At 39.5% G+C, this 24,581-nt stretch overlaps 1 protein-coding gene across 1 annotated transcript in view; it reads right to left on the bottom strand.

Moving 5' to 3' along the window:
* Positions 1-214: 214 nt before the first annotated feature.
* The window catches only part of LOC133404001 (slit homolog 1 protein-like), a 45,470-nt gene continuing 21,103 nt past the window's right edge, over positions 215-24,581 (bottom strand). Inside the window, 23 exon segments of the mRNA XM_061679535.1 lie at positions 215-1,777; positions 3,016-3,112; positions 3,205-3,419; positions 4,375-4,529; positions 6,093-6,223; positions 7,211-7,439; positions 8,394-8,531; positions 8,626-8,719; positions 8,815-8,954; positions 9,715-9,809; positions 11,336-11,460; positions 12,301-12,464; positions 14,155-14,226; positions 14,465-14,536; positions 14,664-14,735; positions 16,403-16,471; positions 16,546-16,684; positions 17,497-17,663; positions 18,595-18,738; positions 19,851-19,994; positions 21,350-21,424; positions 22,722-22,866; positions 24,298-24,321. Coding sequence (XP_061535519.1) covers positions 1,368-1,777; positions 3,016-3,112; positions 3,205-3,419; positions 4,375-4,529; positions 6,093-6,223; positions 7,211-7,439; positions 8,394-8,531; positions 8,626-8,719; positions 8,815-8,954; positions 9,715-9,809; positions 11,336-11,460; positions 12,301-12,464; positions 14,155-14,226; positions 14,465-14,536; positions 14,664-14,735; positions 16,403-16,471; positions 16,546-16,684; positions 17,497-17,663; positions 18,595-18,738; positions 19,851-19,994; positions 21,350-21,424; positions 22,722-22,866; positions 24,298-24,321 — 3,116 coding nt within the window. The 3' untranslated portion in view covers positions 215-1,367.

The following is a 24,581-nucleotide window of genomic DNA, read 5'->3' as shown; positions in this document are numbered from 1 at the left end:
AGACCATTTAACACCTGAAAAACGTTTTCATCAACATCAAATACAATTTAGAATCTTCAGAGAAACGAATAATGTATGATTATGTATCATTCGTTCATTTACAGTCTTCAGTGTACCTAATGGTTGTATTTTTGTCTACATCAAAGACAAGTAGACGTTCAACAAAATGAGGTCAAAGGTAAAATGGGGGGGACAAAATCTAAGACGCGGCGTGAAGAAGCAGCTGCTCTTTATTCCAATAAATTAATCCAGAGAAGAAAACTAAAATACAGTCAACGTATATAAAAATACCATGAGCACATCTTATATATTATTTTACAATCTGTTAGCTTGTTATTGTTTGTGTGTGTTCATAGTTGACAAAAGCTATGTTAGAGTACACAAAAGTCAAAATCAAAACAATCTGAAAAAGTTAATAGATCCCATTGGTATAAATAATATTTTTAAAGCTACATTTATTGATCATGTGACGCCTTTACTGACTCCTCTAATCACATCGCAGAGGAGGCGTTTCAGTCTTAAAAAACATCAAAGACACGCACACAGGCGCTATTGTGTGTCTTTGAGTGACTCGGTGATTTGGTTTTTCATGGTTATCAGTAGGGCAGCTCATGCTCAGCTTACAAAAATACAAACATCAAAGACAATTTCACGACTTCAATGAATCTGACATGTTTTTGTAAACATCAAAGACAATGAAGTTTTCAATAAACCTATCATACCTGTTTCTGTGAACGTCAAAGACAGTTTGGAGCCTCCGATAAAAGTAGCGTAAGCGTTTACTTTTTAAACATTGCAGACAAAGTCGTCTTAAACATGTTTTCGTTTACATCAAAGACAGTTTCAAATCTTCAACGGTCCTGTTTTCCTAAAACAAAGACAATTTGGAGTTTCGAATGAATGTATACTTTTTCATGAACATCAAAGATACTTTTGTCTCGAACAAATCTAATGTGCGTTTTTTCATTAACATCTGAGACACTTTAGTCTTTGATCAACGAAATGTACATGCTTGGTTCACGTCTAAGACAGTTGTCTTCAATGACCCAACGTATGTGTTTTTGTTCATATCAAAGACTGTTTAAAACCTTCAACAGACCTGTTTTTGCAAAACAAACACAATTTGGAGCTTCTAATCAATGTAGACGCTTTCATTAACATCAAAGATAATTCAATCTTGAACGAACCTAATGTACGATTTTTGTTAACTCAAACACAGTTTCAAGTCTTGAATGAAGCTATCGTGTGTGTGCTCGTTAACATCAAAACTAATCTTCAACAAGCTGACAACAAACAATTCAGAGTCCTGAATAAACCTAAAGTGTTTTTTTGTTAACAACAGACACAATATAGAGTTATTGTTATTTTCACATGTGGGCCTTGTGTGTATTGTGTGTGTGTAACGAGCTAATTATTGCGCGACAACACGGAGGTTGACTTGTTTTCAAGTCGAAAAAAAAAAAACAAATCAGTTTGTCCATCAATGTGTGTGTGTGTGTGTGTATTATACACACATCTTGCATCCACACTCTATTGGCTTCTCCACATCTTGCGTCAAAGAGGTTCCGTCGTCGCACAGGAAGTTGATTCGGCGTCGGCGCAGCCTCAGGGGGGCGCAGCAGGAAGGGGTGGCGGAGTCCCCCGGCGAGACCCCTCCCTCTGGCTGGCAGCGGCCCGTGGCACTCCACCCAGGAGAAGGTCTTGGGGGTCCGGCAGAAGACCGCCCCCCGCTGTAGGCGGTGGTAATCGCGGACGGGAATGCCGGAACACGCTGACCCTGGGGGAGGTCACGACAGCGACGTTCGAAGAAACTCCCATTATCGAGGGTGACCGTCATTTGTCAAGTAACCCATAGTTTACAGTAGAGCCTTCGATTAACCAAACGTGTGTTTTTGTAACAATCAAACATTTTGAGTCTTCATAGACCCTACCGAACTCATTTTTCCAGAAAACATCAAACACAATTTAGAGTCGTTAACACATCTAACATATGCATTTTTTTTTAAACATCAACAAAAACTTTGTCTTCAGCAGACCATATGAATATGCAATCTAGAGCTTTCAACTAACCTAGCACATATTTTGATTAAGATCAAAGATAACTTACTGTGGTCTTCAATGGGCCTAACATATAGATTTTAGAGACAAGACAATTTAGAGTCATACATTAACCAAACGTGTGTATTTTTGAAGACATGAAAAACAACTTAGCGTATTCAACAAACCTAATGTAAACATTTTGGGAAAATGTTAAAGACCATTTAGGTAGTCTTCAAGAACCCTGACAGTCTTGTTCTTGAACATGAAAGATAATTTTATGATTATTAATGAACCTAAGGAGCGGCACGGTGGACGACTGGTTAGAGCGTCAGCCTCACAGTGCTGAGGACCCGGGTTCAATCCCCGGCCCCGTCCTGTGTGGAGTTTGCATGTTCTCCCCGTGCCTGCGTGGGTTTTCTCCGGGTGCACTCCGGTTTCCTCCCACATCCCAAAAACACGCATTGATTGGAGACTCTAAATTGCCCGTAGGCGTGACTGTGAGTGCGAATGGTTGTTTGTTTGTATGTGCCCTGCGATTGGCTGGCAACCAGTTCAGGGTGTACCCCGCCTCCTGCCCGATGATAGCTGGGATAGGCTCCAGCGCGCCCGCGACTCTAGTGAGGAGAAGCGGCTCAGATAATGGATGGATGGACAATTTAAGGCTTTGAATGAACATAAATATTTTCATAAACAAGGCAATTTACAGATGTAATGTAATTTTTTGCAAACATCAGACAATTTAGACTATTCGATGAACCTTATTTACAAATCTACAAATATCAAAGACACTCCACCTAATCAAAACATTTTCGTAAATATCAAAGACGATTTAGTCTTCCAAATAAACTAATTTACAGTTTTTTTGTTGAAGGAACTACACTTTTTTTTAAAACATCAAAGACAATTTGGAGTCTTCAATGAAGCTAATGTAAGCGTTTGGTAAACATCAAAGACAATTTAGCGCGTTGTACCAACCTAGCGCTGCCACGTCCCCTCCGCCGTCCAGCCCTTCTGCGATTGGCTGGTCACAGTGTGGCCCCGCCCACCCAGAGTGGCACACACACTGTACTCCCTGAGAGCCAGCAAAAAGAAAAAAAAAAAAACTCAAAATCAAAGCTGTGCTAACGTCAAAGCGCTATTTGTTATCCTTTGAGGGCATCTGACCCGGGCGCCTCCTCCGGGCTGGCAGAGGCCATGCGCGCACAGGAGCTTGCGGCAGGCGTGGCAGCCTGGCAGCACGCCCGCCTGCATGTGCCCGCGCGTGAAGTCCTGAAGTTCGTGGTTGATGTAAAGGTTCCGGATGCAGCCGTGGAAACCCGACGTGTTGATGGCGTGAGAGGACAGAGACAAGGAGGCTGGTACGACCTCCTCAGGAAGGCCTGACAACCAGAACATTCACCCAAAAAAAAAAAAAAATTCATCAAAACATTTTCACCCATTCTTTCCTTGGCTTCCATTAGGTGAGGAACATACTGGCCAACTTAAATGGGGTAGAAATTACAATCTTTGACTCACCTAATGTGCGTGTTTTCGCAAACATCAAAAACAATTTACAGTCTTCGATGAACATAACGTTCGTGGTCTCGTAAACATCAAAGCCCGTTTTGAGCCTTCAGTGGCCCCGATGTGAACCTAACTGATGTTTTGTAAACATCAAAGACAATTCACCGTCGACGTTTGTTGAAGACTTAATTGTCTTCAACGAAAATATGACAATGTTGAGTCTTCAATCAACCCAGCATACGTTTTTGGGGGGGGGGGTAAAAATAAAAGGCAATTCAGGCTTCAATGAAGCTAACATGTTTTTTTGTCAACATCAAAGACAATATAGAGCCGTAGATGAAACTAACAACATTTCTTCAACAAAAACATGTAGCATTATGTATGTTTATTGTAGGCTAAATTGTCTTCAATGAACATGTGACAATTTCGAGTCTTCAATGAACATAACATACGCGTTATTGGAAACCAATGACAATTTCGTCTTCGGTGAACCTCATGCACGTTTTCAGAAACATCAAAGACATTTTAGGATATTCAACTTCACTCAAGTGTTTCGTAAACGTCAAAGGCAATTTAGTCGTCAACGAACACAACGTACATGGTTTTGTTAGCAACAAACTTCAACATATTTTAAATTAAAGTCTTCAGTGAATATAATGTACGTGTTTTCAAAAACATCAAACAATTTAGAGTCTTCACCGTACATAACCTACAACATGAGTGTCCTAAACTAACTTCGACATGCATATTTTGTAAACATCGGACGACCCACTGCGGCGACCCCGAACGGGACAAGCCGAAAGGAAAAGATGTTTATGTTTGTGTTCCGACCTCCCACATAGAGCGGCGCGTCCGTCGTGGCGACCTGTCGGCGTCCACGTCCGTCCAGCGTGGCCGGCTGACCTCCGTCCACCGACAAGTTGAGCGTCCGCTCAAAGGTCAGCAGCTCCACCGTGTGGAACAGACCGTCGTTCACCGTCTCCGAGCTGAACGCGACGACGTGACGCGTTTGCAACAAAAACATCAAAGACAAATGACTAAAGCCAGTCTTCAAATGACCTAAATGATCTCGTCTTCTTCATGAAGACCAAAGACAGTTTTTTTTTCTACAGTGAACCTAACTATGTGAACCTAACATAAATTATTTTTGTAAACATCAAAGAAAACGTTGTCTTCAGTAAACCTAATGGATGTCCTTTTTTTATAAAACAAAGACAATTGAATCTACAATTATCCTAATGTAAGTGCTTCACAAACATCAAATACAATTTAGACCATTCAACAAAACTAACGTATTTGCAAACATCTAAGTGTTCAATTAAGCCCACATTTGTAGATATCATATATTAAATTGTCTTTAATGGAAACACATACAACTAAACTGTCTTGGATGTTTATGAAAACACTATAGGTTTGTTGAAGACTAAATTGTCTTTGATGTTTACAAACGTGAGGTTGTTTGATGAAAAACCTGTTGAGTAGACTACCTGTATATAGTCCACTGTCTGAAAAATCCCTACATGGATAGGCAAGGATTTCGCATGCCCGCATGCGCACACGCACACACACGCGCACACACACACTACATTACTCGAGTGTGTGTGTGTGTGTGTGTGTGTGTGTGTGTGTGTAGCACCCAAAAATGGAATCATTGACATGGATTGGAGGGTCCTCTTAATGGGGAAAACCCGCGCCGCCAACATAGCGTTGGCCACTCAGAGCTCATTAGCGACCATTTGCCGCCCCCGCCGAGCTGGGGGTCCGACCGGTCGCTCGGCTCCATGAACACTTGAGCGGTCCCCGGCCGACGACAATGACGTCGAGGGCACGTTGGTCAAGTGCGGCGTTTAGCGTCAAGCATTTTTGTAAACAGAAAAAAAAAAATACTTTTAATGCAAATACTTTTACTGTTGACAGCGTGAAAAGTCAGTGTTACCTAACAGATGATCAACATCCAAGATTGAACCTACTTAACTGTAGTGGGTTCAACTAACAAGTACAAATATGTGTTTTTGTTAACTTCAAAGACGATTTATAGCCTTTAATGTAACAAATGCGCATTGTTGTAAACATCAAACCCTCACGTGTTTTTGTACAATTTTGTGTTCAAATAACTTAAAATGTAAGCTTTTGCTAATATCAAACACAATTTATAGTCATTAATGTACCCAATGTGCTTTTTTGTAAACATCAAAGACAATTTAGTTTTTAACAAACTTGTCATACAAGTTTTTATGAACATCAAAGAAAATGTAGTCTTTTAATATGATGTAACTTATGTTTTGTTTTTTAAACGGCCAATTTAGAGCGTGCAATGAACCCGCATACAGTATGCAGATTCATCAAACATCCAAGACAATTTATTGTCTTCAGTGAAGCTAATGTACGTGTTTTTATGAATGTCAAAGGCAATTCACTGAACAAATAATCAAAAGATAATTTCGTCTTCAACAGACCTAATCTAAAAACAAACCTAACGTATGGCTTTTCTTAAATTTGTTTTCGTAAAGTTGGTCTGTTCGACATCCAAAATGTGCGTGTGTTTCCACCTGTAGATGGCGGTGGCGGGCTGGTTCCCGGGGTCGTAGGTGACCCTGACGTGACCTTGATGAAGCTCCACAGCGATTGGTTCCTTATCTCCGTTAAAAAGCAAAATGCCGTTTTCATCCCCCGTAGACACCTGGAACATTATTACATATTGATACTATTAATATAACAACTTTATTCTGCTAATATTAACAAATTGTTTTCAAATTTTATTACTCTTCTCCGAAAATTACAACTTCATTCTTGAAGTATTATGACTTTTTACTCCTATTCATATTGGAAGATAATTAGTCTGTTCTCTTAAAATTCTGACTTTTTTCTTCACAAAGTTACAAATGTATCTTTGAAACATGCCTACTTATTTCTCGAATAGTTTCCTTTTTTTCTCTCTTAATGCTTGCTATGATGTAATTGTGGAAATATTTATTCTGGTAAGTTTATGACTTTTTTTTCCAGGCAAAAATGACCAAATTATTCCATCAAAACTTGTACAGTGTATTACAACTTTATTCTCTTAAAATGGTGAATGTTTTCCCTTACAAAATTACAAATGTTTTCTTGGAATAGCCACCCATCCATTTTCTGTGCCACTTATCCTCAGTTGGATCGTGGGTGTGCTGAAGCCTATCCTAGCAGCCAATCGCAGGGCAAATAGAAACAAACAACCATTCACACTCATATTCACACCTACGGGCAATTTAGAGTTCAATTAACCTACCATGCATGTTTTTGGCATGTGGGAGGAAACCAGAGTACCCGGAGAAAAGCTATGGGGCACAGGGAGAACATGCAAACTCCGCTCAAGCGAGGCCGGATTTGAACCCGGGTCCTCAGAACTGTGAGGCAGATAAATTTCTCAATATTATGATGTAATTCAGGCAATATTTATTCTCATAAGATTATGACTTTTTTCTTGTTAAAACGACCAAATTATTCAAACAGTATTTGTACTGGACCTTATATTACAACTTGATTATTATAGTATTTTTACTTTTGTCTCTTGGAATTCTAACTTTTTTTCCCTCACAAAATCATGAATGCATTCTAAATAAAAAAATAAGAATTCTCTTCAAATCTCAAACTGTTGTCTAAAAGAACTGATCGCGAGGCGGGCACTGACCTGCATGGTGATGTTGGCTTGGGGGAGGTTCTTGACGTCGTGCAGTTGAACGTAAGAGTCTCTGTTGACAAAATTGACGGCGACCAACTTCTCGCAGCTGAGACCCTCGAAGCCCACCAGACACTGGCACAGCGCCACGCCCGCCTTTTCCACACAGAGGGCACCATTCTGGCAGCGCCCCAGCTGGCAGGGCAACTCGGGAGGCGGCGACACCTCGCAAAAATCGCCCCTGGCCACAGAAAACCAGCAAAACCAAGATCAAAGTCATCCTCTTGTAATACGGGTATTTATTCTCGGCATAAAATAATTTCCCCCTACAAATTTTATATTTTATTTATATTACAACTTTATTGTCATAATATTACACATTTTGCTCACAAAATTACAAATTCATTTTTGGGATATTTACACTTCCTTAAAATTGCTCCTCTGATGTATAATTTTTTGACTTTATTTCAGTAGTATTACAACATTCTTCTCACTGTCACTTTACATATTTTTACTTAATTCTCATATAATCCGTTTTTTTTCTTGTCAACTATCATTACAACTTTTTCTCACATTTCTCATTGTAATGTTTTAACTTTACTTTCATAATCTCACAACTGTTTTTCCTCAAAAATGTATGACTTTACTTTTTTTTTTTTTACTTCATTTTCTTAAAATTCAACATTTCTTTCTTGTAGTATTACAACTTAAGTCTTCTGATATTTTGTCTTTTTTCTTATTCACTGAATGTTTTTGTTGCACTCTCACAAGACCACACTTCTCTCATAATAGTCACTCTAATTTTGAAAATATATTTATCCTTTATTGTCATAAAATTGCAATTCTAATAATATTAAATAAATAAATAAATACTATTTTTATTTTTTTATATATAATATATTTATATATTTATTTATATATAATATATATAATATATTATATATATATATATATTATATATATATAATTTTATATTTTTATATATATATTTTTTATATATTTATTTTTTATATATAATATATAATTTGGAGTGTAATCTTAATGATATATATATATATATATATATATATTTACACATATATATATATATATATATATATATATATATATATATATATATATATACACACACACACACACACACACACACACACACACACACACACACATACACACACACGTTTAAGTGACATACGTGTATCCGTGCGGGCACACACAAGTGTATCCGTCCAGGCGGTCGACGCACTGAGCCGCATTCTGACAGCGGTGGTCCGCACACTCGTCGTAGTCCAGGCTGCAGTCCGGACCGACCCAACCCGGGATGCACACGCACCTCACACAAATTATGGAGAGTACATCAGAGAAAATGATCATCAATCAAATAAAATACAATGAAGATATATAATGTGTGTACATGTGTGTGTCACCTGTGTCCAGTGGGTGTGCTGACACAGGTGGCCTGATGCTTGCAGGGGTTCCTGGCCGGCACGCAAATGTCCCGCTCTTCCTGGCAAAAGAGACCTGACCCGCCGATCACAGCACAAAGCACACACATCACGCAACCTTATTGGCCGGGCGTCACGGCGGAGGCGGGGCCACGAGCGACGTCCGCGTACCGTCTCGTCCGGGGGGGCACAGGCAGGTGTAGTTGCCCACGCCGTCCACGCAGGTGGCGCCGCTCTCACAGCCGTGGTCTTGGCAGTCGTCGGCGTTGACCTCGCAGTAGACGCCGTGGAAGCCCAATGCACACGCACAACTACACGCACAAAGAAACGACAAGAAGAGAATGACAAATTCTAATGAGGTGTGTGGGTGGGTGGGTGCGTGCGTGCGTGCTAACTCATTGGCTGCCAGACGGGTGAAACTCATTAGCCGGTGGGCCTGTCAAAACTGTGCCATCACACGTTTAGCACATTACAACGTGTGAAACAACTCAGCACACACAACTTAAGTCATTTAACACAACCGTGAGTTTATTACATACATACAGTAGTCCCTCGTTTTTCGTGAGGGTTAGCTTCCGGACCACCCCCTGCAATAGGTCAAATCCGCAAAAGTAGCATGCATGCGCTGACGTAATTCGTTTTTAAAATTGTAAGTCTCTAATCAACCTACCACACGTGTTTTTGGGATGCGGGAGGAAACCGGAGTACCCGGAGAAAACCCAGACGGGGAGAACATGCAAACTCCACACAGGCGAGGACGGATTTCTGTCCTCAGAACTGTGAGGCAGATATGCTAACCAGTCGCCAACCGACAGCCATATTGCAACTTTCTTCTTATTCAATTTTTAAATGTATTGTCAGAATAATTGTACTTCAATCTGGTAATACATGTACTTTATACCCAAAATATTAAGACATGATTTTTTTTTTTGTTCTCGAGTATTCTCTGAAAACTACAACTTCATTCTCATAGTATTGGTATTAGCATAGAATTACATATTTCCACTTATCAAAAATGTCTCCTTTTTCCCTTCAAATCATATTTCCCCCCCCCCTCTATTTTTCTGGTACCTGAAGCCGCTCGTCTGCTCGTCACTGAGACAAGTTCCTCCATTGATGCAGGGATTACTGACACATGCGTCCACTGGAGATTCACAATGTTGGCCCTGGACAAGACGCATGCACACACACACACACACACACAGACAAATACCCATCAGATTTATAACTGTCTCTCACACTCACAGATATATTTTTTAAGGACAATGAAAAATAAACGACGAATTGCGGAGTGATGCATTTGTTGTTTGTTAGCCACCAGGCTACTACCTGATTCAGGCAGGAAAAAGACAGGACTGTACAATTGAAAAATTCTGGGGGGCTGGTCCAATGTGACTTAGACAGAGAAGAATAAAAAGTCATTCTGGTCACAAAAGTGAAAATCAATAATCTCCTTGCAGATGTGACCCAATGGCCACAGCGGGGTCGCAGGTTCAAGACCCCGACCGGACCATCCGCCAACATCACGGATTGCATGCATGCACATGACAATAAAGGTGATTCTTCTTCTTCTTTTGTTTGTGGCTACTTCCTTAATCAGGCAGGAAGATGGGACTGGACCTTTTTTTTTTATTCTGGTGCCAGGGGGAATTTTCATTGGGACGTAAACAGTAAAAAAAAATAATAATAATAATAATAAAATATTTTTACTTTTTTTTATATATATATATATATTATATATATTATATATATATTATATATATTATATTATAATATATATAATATATATATAATATATATTATATTTTATATATATATATATATATATATATTTATATATATATTTTTTTTATATATAATATATATATATATATATATATATATATATACTTTTTTTTGACCAATATATATATATATATATATATATATATATATATATATATTGGTAAAAAAAAAAAAAAATTGGTCAAAAAAAAGTGAAAAAACGTGGCTGAATACATTTTATACATTTATACATTTATGGGTGATTTTCATATATTTTGATCAATTATGGTGAAGACATACCCCACTGAATTAGCTTTTGGAAATCAGTTAATTTGACTGATATGAGTATTAGAATTATTGGCAGTTGTTAGCCAACAAAAGGTCATCATTGTTTTGGGGGGGAAAAGAAAATGAAAAAAAAAAACAATTTTCAAACTTTTAATGGCAAAATATATTGACAGTTAGGTGTCCAAAATGAAGTTTCATGATTTGCAACATGTTTTCCAGAGTTGCTAATGACATTTTTGGATATACTTAAAAATAATTTTCTCCTATTTCTTAATATGCCTTTCCCATGAGAACTAACACAACTGCATCTTAGTTTCTTCAGTTCCTTTTCTTTGTTTGGTTCTTTTACAAAAGATCCTTCTTTGTCACTCAAAGTGTCCTTACCGTTATTGATCAAATTATATGAAAATGCCCCTTATGTTTGTTAGCTAGCAGGCGACTTCCTGGTTCAGAGAAGAAGACGATGGGACAGTACCATTTTTGATTCTGTAGGGCGGCTGTCCATTGTGACTCAAAAAGCATAAAAAAAAAATGAAAAAAGCAATGAATGAATCTATCTGTACTTTTGATCCAGACCCAAAATTGAAAAACACAGACGTAAACACGCATACACACAAAAAGTGTAGCCTATACAGTATACCATGAATCCGCGGTTGCAGGTGCAGGTGTACGGCTGCGAGGGCGAGTGTTGGCAGAGGCCTCGGTTGTGGCAAGGCGACGAAGCGCATGGGTTGCACTTGACCACCACGCTGGCCTCAACCGTACCTGAACGCACACACATACGGTAGATCAAATCTATTAGTAGAGTACAGTTCAGACTTTTCCCACCTAATATTTCAACTTCATGGTCATAATTTGGGGGATTTTGAAACGCAAAATGATTGAAATTTATTATTCTAATAGTTTATAATAATACTAATTAAAAAACTAATATGTTTTCTCATATTCTTTGAATATTAATAATATTCCTGCTTATTTTTTGTACTTTTTTTTCCCTTGCAAAATGACAAATTTTTCAAGGAATATTGTGACTTTTTACTTTCAAATTACTTATTTTCTCAGAATATGTTTACTGTCAGGTAACTCGAGATTCCTGCCTTGCCTCACTGCTTCCCTGCACGTGGGTCTGCCACCTTCTTGCCTCCAACACCACAAAAGACCCAATCCTGACAGAAGTTCAGACTTTATTCTCGTGATATCATTTTTTTCCATCACAATATTATGACTCAATATTTTCATTTTATTCTTGTAAAATGACTGTTTCCCCTCATAATAGTACAGCCTTTTATTTATATTTACATACTTTGTTGTATTTATTTCTCTTTGCACAGAATATTCTAACTTAATTATTCTTATATTATGATTTCTCTCATACAGCATTTTGTTCTTTGAAAAGTTTTTAATGTAAAATGTCAACTTTCTTTCTGAGAATATTTTGACTTTTCTTTCTTTCTTGAAATTAAAAAAAAATCTGCTTGTAAAATGACATTTTTTCCCCTCATAAAACTAAGACTATACCATTAAGATATTGACTTTTTTGGGGGGGGCTTGTGGGATTGTAATGCGTAACTGATGGCGTGTGCAGCAGGTGGCGCCACGTCTCACCCTGGCACAGGAAGTGTTCGGGGGGCGTGGTGAGCAGGAGTTTGCCCTCCATGGCGGGCGGTCCGCCACAGCGCGCGATGCCCGGCTCCTTGTAGCCGCTCTTCAGCCACTCGGACAACCACAGCAGGCGGCAGTCGCAGTACAACGGGTTGGAGCCGATGGCGCTGAGCGTGATGATGTCATCAAAAGGAGACACAACAACAAGACACACAATCAACTGCCTTTTTTCTTGCCTTCTTTCCAGCATGCTTTGCTTCTTTCCTTCCTTCCTTTCTCGATGTCTTCTCTCCTTTTATCTTCTTTCTTCTCTTTTTTTTCTTCTTCTTTCTTCTCTTCTTTTCTTCTTTTCCTTTCGTTCTTCTTCCTTCCCTACTTCCTCCCCTCCTGTATTTCTTCCCTTTCTTCTGTGCTTCCTTCCTTTTTTATTTCCTTCTTGCATTCCTTCCTTCCATCTTTCCTTCCTTCATGAATTTCGCAATTCCTTCTGTTCTTCTTTCCTTCCTTCCATCTGTCTTTCCTTCCATCTTTCCTTTCTGCCTTTGTTCTTTCCTTTCTGAATTACTCTTCTATCCTTCCTTCCAGCCTCCTTTCCATTCTTATAATTTGCTTTCATCCCTCACTTTCCTTCCCTTCTCTACTTCCTTCACTCATTTGTCTTCTATTTTGTTTCATTTATTCCTTTGTTCTGACTGTCAATCTCCCATTTCACTGGTCTTTCTTCCTGCATTTGTCTTTTTTGCCATCCTTTCTACCAACTTCCTTTACCTCCTCAACCTTCCTTCCTTCCTTCCACATTTCTTTTGCCCTCATGTCTTAGTTCAACCCTTCTGACTCTTTGCTCTTATTTCCTCCTTTTTCTTTTCCTTTTGTCTCACGTTCCTTCCCTCCCTGTTCCTTCTGTCTTTCTATCCACCTTGGTTCTTTTCTTCCTCCATTCCTCCCATCATTTCCTCCTCCCCTGTCTCTACCCGTTCTCTTCCCTTTCATGTGCCCTCTCTGAGGTGACGCCGATGTCTCCCATGGTTGAATCTGATATTGATCGTCATCACGGTGCACGTTCGACTCACGTGCACGCTGATGATCAATATTGTCATCACTATGGAGCTCCTCTGCGGATTATTTCATATGGCGGGAAAACACCTCACGATGCTACAATCCTATACGCATAAGTAAAGCCCATACAGGTACACACATTTATGTAAATAGAGGGATACACACACAAAGTACATTCGGGTAGAAACAGGGGTGCACATACTGTAAGGTACATACACCTGTGAAGTATATGACATACACACACACACACACATTAAGTGTACACACATGCACGCACATAGCTACATTCAGGTATAAACAAATACACAAAGTACATACGTAATGTGGACAGAGGTACACATACGCGTGACGTGTACAATGTTATATACACACACATTAGAGGGCAAACATGTACACAAGAGGTACATACACGTAAAATGCATAGAGGTACACTTAAAAACATTAAATGTATGGTGCACACACAAGCGCATATGGTATGCATGACACATACAGGTTTCATACACACATGAAAAGGCATATACCTGGAGAGGCACACACAGATGGCAAATACAGGTATACACACACATACAGCTAAGGGGTATAGAGGCACACACTTAACATGCATGGAGGTACCCACACATACATACATACATAAAGGTACATACACATGTACACATATAGTATGTTGGGAATATATGGGTACATATGGGACATGAAAAATCAAATAAAGGGAAAACAAATAAGGTGCAAATAGTTATACAAGTGTGTGTATACCTGTCTGTATGGATTATATACATGCACTGACACACATAAGGTACATACAGGTGCGAGAGCGATGTGACGTCGTTGAAGATTCCATGTTGCAGCTCAGAGATGTCGTTACCGTGCAGAGATCTGAAACAAACACAAACAATCACAACAGTACACGCCAGAGCGTGTGTGTACGTGTGTATGTATATCATGTACAGTCAGTGTGTGTGTAGATTTACAGTTTGTGCGTGTGATTGCACGAGCGTTTGCATGTTTGTACTGTATGTGTGTGTGTATACCGTATGCATAGGCTACCAGTATCTGTGCATGTGAATGCATATAGTGTATACAATTGTGTGTAAGTGTGTGTGTGTGAACTGACAGAAGCCTCAGTGATCTCAGGCCTCCCAGCGCCAGAGGAGGAATACAACGTAAAGAATTGTAACTCAGGATCCTGCACACAATAATAGCAACACATTAAATTATTTATTTGAATAATTCATATATAGGTATAACATTATTTCAATAATCCATTCCATTCACCTGTGTGTGCGTGCATGTGTGTGTGTGTGTGTACTCACAGGGTGGTGAGTTGGCTCATGTTGGCGAAGGAGTCGTCGGACAGCGAGCTGATTTTGTTGTTGCTCAAATCTCTGCATAGTTAACACACATAAGCACACACGCACACACAGAGCTATATATTAGGTACATGAACGTCACAGTCTATTGCTCCCTCTGCTGGACGTTCCAATGAATGCAGTTACTCTGGAGGCTCTAGTGCAGGGGTGAACAAACTTTTTGGCTCAGGGGCCACATTGACTTTTAAAATTTGACAGGCGGGCCAAGCCAGGACCAGATGCTTACATATCAAAAATAAACAACCCAAAAAAAAAAAGGCATTTTAGTGTTAATATTTTCAATGGGAACAGTGTTGTTTTATTGAACAATGTATTTTTTTTTTTTTTTTGCCAGTGCATCAAAGTCTGGTGTTTGTTTTATTGTTGAAATTCTCAGAACACATCTGAGGTGTTCATCACTCAGCTGGGATCGGTAGGATGTTTTGTTGGTGTTCATCACACTAAAAGTCTGTTGACACGCATACGTAGAGCCAAACAACACCAGCATCCTCTGTGCCATCTTCTGGATTTTGGGAAATATGTCTGCGTTTAATGAAGCATAAAACTCCTCCATTGATAGTTTAACTTCTCTTTTAAGACAGTATCACATTGGAGATCAATCAGTTCCAACTGCAGCTTCCGTGGTGCTTTTTCAGGGTCTTGTGTGACTGAATCTTGGATGGCAGTTTGTCAGATAAGGTCTTTTGCTGAGCCTGCAAGCTTGATTTTAACCGCTGAGCCGTAGCCATCAGTTCCTGCGTTGATTGATTGTTAGCGTAATCAGCATGCTTGCTGGAAAAGTGACGGCTGATGTTGTATTCCTCTAAAACCGCACTGGTTTTCTTAACAAATTAGACATACAGCCTTTGACCGGACTTCAGTAAAAAAAATTATTCAGTAGTCCATTCTATATTAAACACTCGGCACTCACTGTCGACTTTTCTTTTCTTTGGCCCACTCATGGTTGCAGAAGGGTTCAGAGCAGTAGCAAAGTAAAAACAGAACAGCCAAAGTCAAGTCAAGTCTACCTACTGCGCTACCTGGTGGAACCACTGGGCATTACACGACAAGGTCAAATGAATGTAGTCATGATTTTGATATGATTTGGGCGATTCTGCACCAATCTTTGGCGGGCCGCATTGAAATGATCAACGGGCCGGATGCGGCCGGCGGGCCGTAGTTTGCTCTCGTGCATAGGAAGTGGAAGAAATAAAAGTGGAAGTGCACAAGAAATAAGAGCGACGGATGGGAAGTAGAGGAAGGGAACAGGAAGTAGAAGACTTGGAAAAGCAAGAACAACAGCAAAGTAAACAACTTGGACATAAAGTAGAAGAGGAAGTACAAGATGTGGACAGAAAGTAAAAGAGAAAATTGAGGGTGTGAACAGGAAGTAGAACCTGAAGCATGTAGAGGAGGTGGACGAGAAGGAAAAGAGCAGGTAGAGGAAATAGTAGAAGATGGGAACAGGAAGAAGCGGAGGTAGGGAGTAAGTTGAGGATGTGAACAGGAAGTAGAGACGGAAGAAGAAGCATTGGACAGGAAGTTAAGGAGGTCAACAGGAAAGTAGGATTGGTGAAAAGGAAGTAGAAGAGGTGACCAGGAAGTAGAAAGGTAAACAGGAAGTAGAAGTGGTGATGAGGAAGTGAAAGAGGTGAACAAGGAAGTAAAATGGTGTAAACAGGAAGTAGAAACGTTTCCCTCACATGAGCTGCAGGTTCCTGAAGTTGCTGAGCTGGCTGGGTACTCGTGTGAACTGGTTCCCATCCAGATATCTGCCCGGGAAAGTTGCTCATGAATTGCGAATGAACTTTACTTTGAAGGGGCATAGGTCAAGTCAGGCACTCACAGTTCGGTGAGGTTTGGAGGAAGTCCTCTGGGCAGAGCCTGCAAATGCTTGTTGCTGCAGCGCACCACTGTGTCCATGCACGTGCAACCACTGGGACACTGCGGGCCCAAAGAGCAGCTGGTGGACTCTGAAAGAGAACCTGAAAAAACACACAGGAAGTCAACGCCCATGTACAGGAAGTAAACATTACTTTTCACAGCAAGTGAACATTGACTGCACAGGCAGTGAACATTCTTTTTTTAAACAAGATTTATTGGGAAACAAAATATTTACAAAAAAAAAAAACAGACAAAGAATAAAGTTATTATTACACAAGCTAATACAAAAGAGAAGCCAGTGGGATTTGAAATACAAACATTACACGAAGAGCGTAAAACAACAGTTTGAAGCACTTTTCAAGAGTTGAATATGGTACTCATGTGTTGTCATTCTGAAAATCCATTATAAAAAAAAAAAAAAAAAAAAAAAAAGGCTTTGAATGACTATTTGGATTTGTTGATATGAAACTTCACAAGAATAATTCTTAACTTTATAACAAAGATTTTATTTTACTATCATTATTGAAGAAACCAAGCAATAAATGTTTCCATTGAAGAGTGAAGCCAGAGTCACTATTATCGATAATAAACCGGGATACATCTTTCCAGAATTTGTTAAGACAGTATAGGGACATTGCCAGAATAGACGTAACCGTTTTTCAGGGGACATTTCACAAAACCAACAATCACCAGAAATGTCTTGAATTTAAGAAGATAATGTTTGTCAGGATTGTACTGTACCTATGTACATGATCATTTTAAAAGACATTTCCATTATTTTATTTGTAAGATGACATTTGTATGGAAGAGTCAGGCAGTGAACATTTCACGACACTGGAAGTGAAACCATCACAACACTGATACCGGATTCAAAGCTGCTAGGTAATTTAATGTTACACTTTTTGCGGCGTACCGTCCTCGCAGCGGAAGTCGGGCGCCGCCACGTCCTGCAGCGGGATCTCGCGTAGGAAAGCGGGACCTTGGCAGCGCGGGTTTCCCGTCACGATGCGCCGACTCCTTAGCCAGGAGCCCAACCAGCCCAGGCGGCAGTCGCAGTTGAAAGGGTTGGCCAGCAGGTTCCTTGGACCGGGGAACAGGCTTGGTCACACCACTGTTTCAGGGGTTGTTGCTCAAGGATAAGTTGTTTAGCGGGTAAATTCATGCTTTTTATCATATGAGTCACATTTCAAAAGATGCTAAAATGTCCCACTGAATCTTTAAAAGTAGCTACATTTGTTGCTCGGTGCGTTTCAGAAAAATATAAAACAGTTGCTAGCATTGCCTGGGAAGGTGCTAAATCTAGCGACAAAAGTGGTAATTTGGCATCAGTGGATCAGACTGTGGGTGCATCTCAAGCCCCTGAAATGCAATGTTCCTAGCTCCTCAAAACATTGAACGCGACCCGGAAGTTGTTGTCACGCCGCCATATTAAGGAGCGTCCCAAGTGCCTTTAGCGCGCACGGAGGAGCGAGGAGCGAGCATCGAGCAGCCTCCACAGGCTAGCTTGAATCAAGGAACGTCTGATGTATCCTCCATGGAAGTTCCATAGTTCCTCGATGGTGACGTTTCAAATGGGTGGAGGACAGGACGGGTTTGGGATTGACCAATCATGATCGTCTTTACATCTGCAAAGTCGTAAAGAGTAACTGTGTTGATTATATTTGACTTTAGTGTAATCCCACTTCATATATAAAGCATAAAGTGGACATTTGTAGTGATAGTAACGATTTAAACACGCAGACGGTTGATTTGTGACACGTCAATGAAGTGACATCATCTTGAGTAGACGTCTCCATGAAATGATGTCATCGAAGAACGATTGTCTTATTTCACCCAAACATTCTCCGTGAATATCCTGGCACCTCGATGGAATTTCTGGTGGGAGGAGCTAGCATGTAAAAAGAGGGGCTAGGCGCTAGGATCTAGGAAGTTTCAAATAAAGAAACGAGATGCACCCCGTGTGTGTGTGTGTGTGTGTGTGTGTGTGTGTGTGTGCGCGCGCGTCACGAACAAGGTAGAGAGGTTGGGTAACGCGTCAAAGGTTCCGGGCAGGATGGCACTCAGCTGATTGTCGTAGAGCGACAGCAGACGAACGTTGCTTAGGCCCGTGAAGCTGCCGTTGTGCAGGCAGCGGATCTTGTTGTTCCTCAACATCCTGCACACACACAATTTAGGCTTGTTAACCGTATTTTCCATAGGAATCATGGAATTCATCGGTGCCAGCTGGAACAAACTGCCATTGACTATTAGGCCCCGCCTGTGTGGAGTTTGCATGTTCTCCCCTTGCCTGCGTGGGTTTTCTCCGGGCACTCCGGTTTCCTCCCACATCCCAAAAACATGCATTAATTGAAGACTCTAAATTGCCCGTAGGTGTGACTGTGAGTGTGAATGGTTGTTTGTTTGTTTGTGCCCTGCGATTGGCTGGCAACCAGTTCAGGGTGTACCCCGCCTCCTGCCCGATGATAGCTGGAATAGGCTCCAGCACGCCCGCGACCCTAGTGAGGAGAAGCGGCTCAGAAAATGGATGGAAGTCTAGGAAAACAATTTGTTCAACTATTTTTCAATTTATTTTAAAAGTTGTTTGGTAACAAGAATGCTTGGAATCTCAATGTTATTAAAAGTGAAAACAATATCCTATTTTGGAGCACATTTTAGCGACACACGAGTTGCTTTCGCGGGCCACATAAAATGATGTGGCGGGCCACATCTGGCCCCCGGGCCTTGACTTTGACACCTATGTTGTATGTGATGACTGAATGTTATTCATTGGGGACGATGGATGAAAACTAGCATTTAACTCACTCCGGCATATTTATGTTTTTTTTTTATATATAAAGTTATCTGTATCTCCCGATCAAGTCCATTCATTTGCACTGTCCCGTCAGAATAAAGCTAAAATGAAGAATGGAAATATCTCCCATTATCCATCCTATTATTTATATTTATATTGATTTAAAATATTATTATTATTGGAACAAATTTAACTCATTTCTAGGGACAACTGGATTTGGCAAAATGTCAAAATCCGAAGAAAGCAATTTCTGTAAAAACAAGTACTGTGGTTTATTGTTTGCGCCCCCTCTACATCGCAGATTTTTAAGCGATCATTTTTATGGCTTTTTAGAGTATACTGGCAAGTCCAACAAAAAAGGAGTTCGCCTATTCTAGTTCTCAGTGGCTCAATTCTGATATTGTCTCATAGATAATGACAATAATGACGTTTTTGTTGTGTATGTTTGTGTGCGCGTGTTTGTGTGCACATCTCACAGCATGCGTAGGGCATCCATCCCTCTGAACATGCCCCCTCGCACCGCCTCCAGGTGGTTGGCGGTCAGGTGGAGCTCGGTCACCGCAGCGGCGCCCTCGAACGCGCCGTCCTCGATATCGGTGATCTTGTTGTTGCTCAGGTTTCTACTCACCAGGTGGAGGAAAAAAAACACCACTTATTGTTCATTCATTAAGGAGAATCATCTTTTTTTTTACTCATATTCACTCATAAGTGCCGGTGAATTGCTACTACGTTATTTTAGCAAATAAAAAATCAAAAAATCTTTTCATGTAATTCGGTAAAAAAATATCAACATTGCTAAAAATTGAATGAAATGGGGAAATTCAATATAGGTATTAGTATGTTCAAAATGTTTTAATTCTATCAATCCTCTTCAAAAATAGAACAAAATAAGGCTTTATTAGTCCCACAACGTTGAAATTACATTTTTATAGTAATAATTTTACTATACATTTTATGTATTTGTTTTTTGTTATTATTATTGATTCAGCAAATCCCATAAATGCAAAGACACCCAGGCTGCCAAAATAGAAGAATAAAAATATGCATTTTATATTCACAAAAAGGAGTAATTTTATTTTTAAATATTGAACTTCAATGAAGTCAAAATGATATATGTTATTTTTTATTCAGTCAGTTCAATGAATACAAACTAAATACAAAACCAATCATAATAATATAATAATAAATACTAAACCAATAACATAATGTATAATCCATCCATCCATCTATTTTCCGTACCACTTATCCTCACTAGGTTGACGAGAAGCGGGGTACACAATATAATGATATAAGCCTTTAACAGTCCCACAATGGGAAAATTCCATACTTCAATTTAGAACCGTAATTATTAGTATACTTCATTCATCCGAGTATTATGTTCTTATTAATTGTATTATCTATTTTATTGAGTCAATCCAATTACCCCCAAAAATATCAAGACTTCCAACAAAAATAGTAATTATTATTAAGGTAGTATCAATAAAAAAAAATCTTTAATAATTAATAATGATTACAAAATCATATACTAGAATATAACAATGCCTATTATTATTATTACTACTATTTCTTATTATATTAACAACACTATTAATTTTAGTTCTCTTACTTATTTAGCATGATGATGATGCTGATCATACTAGTAGTAGTATTACAATTATCATCATCATTATTACGTACACTTTTTCCAAATGTTGTGTTCTTATTTTTCTTATTAATTCAGACAATACAAATGAAGAAGGCTGCCAAAAAGGAATAGAAACATTTGCATTTTTTTATGTATTATAAGTATTATATTATCGTAATGATAATGTGTGGCCCCAAACATGATGAGATTTGTTGTCATCTGTTTTATTTTTGTTTTTTTTCCAATGTTGTTGATGTTTCAGTTGGCCTTCAGCGTTTAGAGCACTCAAGCGTTCTGACTGCGTATGTGCGTCCTTGCCCGTGTGTGTGTGGTCACCATGGCTTGACCTACATTTTCTTGAGCTGCGACAGGCCCTTGAAGGCGCCTGTGGCCTCCAGCAGGGAGAGGTCGTTGTTGTTGAGACGCCTGCAATGTAGACCACCACCACCACCACCATCATCATCATCATCATCGCCATCATCATCATTACCAGGGTCATCACCAGGGGAGCCCAAAAGCCAAAAAACAAGAGTAAAAAAACAAGATGGTTAGTAGAAGAGGCGGTTGGAATGTCCAGCGGCTGTGCATTCATGCACTATGACACACACGTCAACATGAATACATGTTACGCTTGTGTGTGCGTGTGTGTGTTGTGTCTTTCATGTACAAACCACCCATGCTCGCTCCATAGAAATCAGGATAATCAAACTTTCATATGCGAATGGTAATAGATTACCCAGATTTTGAAATTCTAAAAGGTTAAAAATTTCTTTGAACATTTGGTTTGAACATGAAAATAACAACAACAACAAAAACAAACGTTCAACAATAGTCAATGAAAACCAAGAGAACCAATATAATAATGATAAGTGCAACTACATGCAGGAGAGAAATAGACTTGGTGTCGAGGTTGAATTCTCATTGTTGCTATTGAACCACGAAACACTTTAAATGGTTGGTGCATTATCCTTAACATGACAATACGCACATACTGTACTTACTCTATACAGTGGCATGTAACTTTAGTTGAAAAATTGTTTCAATGAGTAAGACATTAAATTATATTTAATGTGACGATGTCCAAATGCTTAATGTGTATACTTGTGTCCGAAGAGTATCTATAGTGATTTAATTCTTGCTGTTGTTATAGAACCAGTACACATTTAACTCTTAACGGTGGTTTGGTTAAATTATACTTAGCGTAATTAATATGCAGTATATAAATGCAGACATTAAGTATATATAGTGTATAAAATGCAACTCCATCCATGTGTTGGTGTTGAGCTTAAATGCTTATTTTTGTCATTGAATTACTAAAGTTTAATGTTGGTGGGTTCATCCATGAAATTACATTTTAATATTTTACAAAAATCCCCAAGATATTATAAATATAGTATAGTTCACATATGCAAAGTGAAAATATTACTTGTTTTTATAATATTTACATATAATATCAAATTTGAACTCATATGGCGCTTGGTTAAAATATTCCATATTTATCAACTTTACTAATAGATCTCTCAGGTAGTATACATTACATATGAATATGTTACATATGTCATGAAAGGTGATTTTAAACTGAATTTAAGTGTCGTATTTTCTTTTTAGGTGATTGTAAGGCGAGTGGGCGTCATGCGGGTGGCGCTTGTAAGAGCACTTCTTTCCTCCAGAGGCACAAGCGAGACCCTCTTTCTTAGACATGCTGCGCGTGTGTTTGCCGTACAGTTCCTCGGTGGCGGGCGGTAAGTGTTGGGGGAATTTGGTGAGTCTCAGGTTTGAGCAGTCCACCACGTTGGCCTCGCAGCGACACTTGCTAGGACACGCCGGCTTGCTGTTGCACCCGGAGCTCAGGCGGCGGTCCTCGGCACCTGGCAACACACGCAAACACACACTGATACAACATGGTTCCAGCCAGAACTATGTGACAAGTGTACTCTATCACCCAATCACTTATTCCTGTGTTTTGCGACTTCATGACAGCATCGTACTTTTCTGTCTTTTTCTAACCACTCCTCACCATCCCTTTGTGATAACGTAAACGATACGTGTAAGAAACATGGTCACAAGTGTACTTTATTCGCTACCATGGAGGCAATGATTATTGACACCGGACACAAAGAGAACTTGGCAGACAGGGGGCGTAATCATTTCCCCCCCCCCCCCCCCCCCCCCCCCCTCTCTCCCTCTCTCTTTTTTTTAACAATATAGTCTTGATTTCATCAAATTCATTTTTTTTTTTTTTTGTCACGGTGGCCAGACACAGCAGCGTACTGGCTGATAATGTAGGACGCTGTAGCGCCCCCAATATCCGGAACAATCGGTGTGACGGCCGTAACGAATCAGCGTTCAGTAATTTCCGCAACAAAATACGCACGTTCCGTAACATTTGGAAGCTCTGATTACCTGAAGAATACAATGAACACGATAAAATGCAGCTGATTCCATAATACTTTATGTCCAATTTGACATGCCTATGCTTATTGTATATCCAAGCAAAAAAAAAAAGAAAATGGCTAGCTACGTAACCGCCATCGTGACTAGTGAATAGGTAGTAAAAAATAGAATTAGAACATTTGGCATCATGTTTTGTGTTCAATGAAAAGATTTGTATTATTTCTGTTGAAAAACCACACCAGAAGAGGCAGGTAAACCTAATGTTAATCCAATCTGAAGAGATGTTAATTGCACTTTATTCAAATGCATTTGTCATAATTATTATTTGGAATAATGGATGCTTATTGTTTGTTTTGTTTTGTTTTTTGCCCCCCATACCTTTACAAGAAATAAAAGGAATTTTGGACATTTCACCTGCCATGTCCAGTATCCAGGTATTTATTTCAGAGTCACACTGGTTGAAATGTTGGCTAAAAGGTTACGGAATCCATTTCAATTTCTGAATCATATTGTGCTTCAATGGAATCAGCAACCAGGAATTGTGATACGGATCGAATTGCCACCATAATGAATCGTTACACCCCTACTAATTTCCATTAGCCCGTCGATAGCGTTTTGCATCATGTGTTAGCATTAAGCAAACGGACTTTTGTTAAATTAAATTCTATGGTTTGGGTGAACATTTTGGTGTATAAATGTGTATACAATGTTGAATAAGCTTTTTGTTTTATGTGTCAGTTGTACAGTAAACTTCAACGGCTAGTGACAACTAAAAGCATGTTTTTAATATGGTCTATCTATATCGTATTTATTTTAACCAAACATATCCCCCCCTAAGCAAAAGGGGGTTCACTGCAGTGCATATACAGTATGCGCTCAAATGGTTTGGGGGCGTTGTTACTCACCTGGGATGTGGTATTGTTCCTTGGCTAAAAGATAAACAGAAAGAAAAGTCAGTCAATAAACAAACACCATGGGCGTAATAATCAAGCAATCGATTCTAAAGCGTTGATCCTTTGTGTGCGATTGAAGTGGCGACCAGCAGAGGCGCCGTTGGGTCACTGGCAACTAGTCTGCGGTCTAAAGAATTCCCAACACGATGGGCCAGCAGCTATGAGGAAACTGAGTGACATTTACACTGTGACACAACGCCTCTGAGCATTATAAAGCAGCAATATAGATTTTTTTG

This window comes from Phycodurus eques, chromosome 6 (genome assembly GCF_024500275.1).
Source record: "Phycodurus eques isolate BA_2022a chromosome 6, UOR_Pequ_1.1, whole genome shotgun sequence".
Classification (NCBI taxonomy): Eukaryota; Metazoa; Chordata; class Actinopteri; order Syngnathiformes; family Syngnathidae; genus Phycodurus; species Phycodurus eques.
This window is presented reverse-complemented; position numbering and strand designations above follow the sequence as displayed.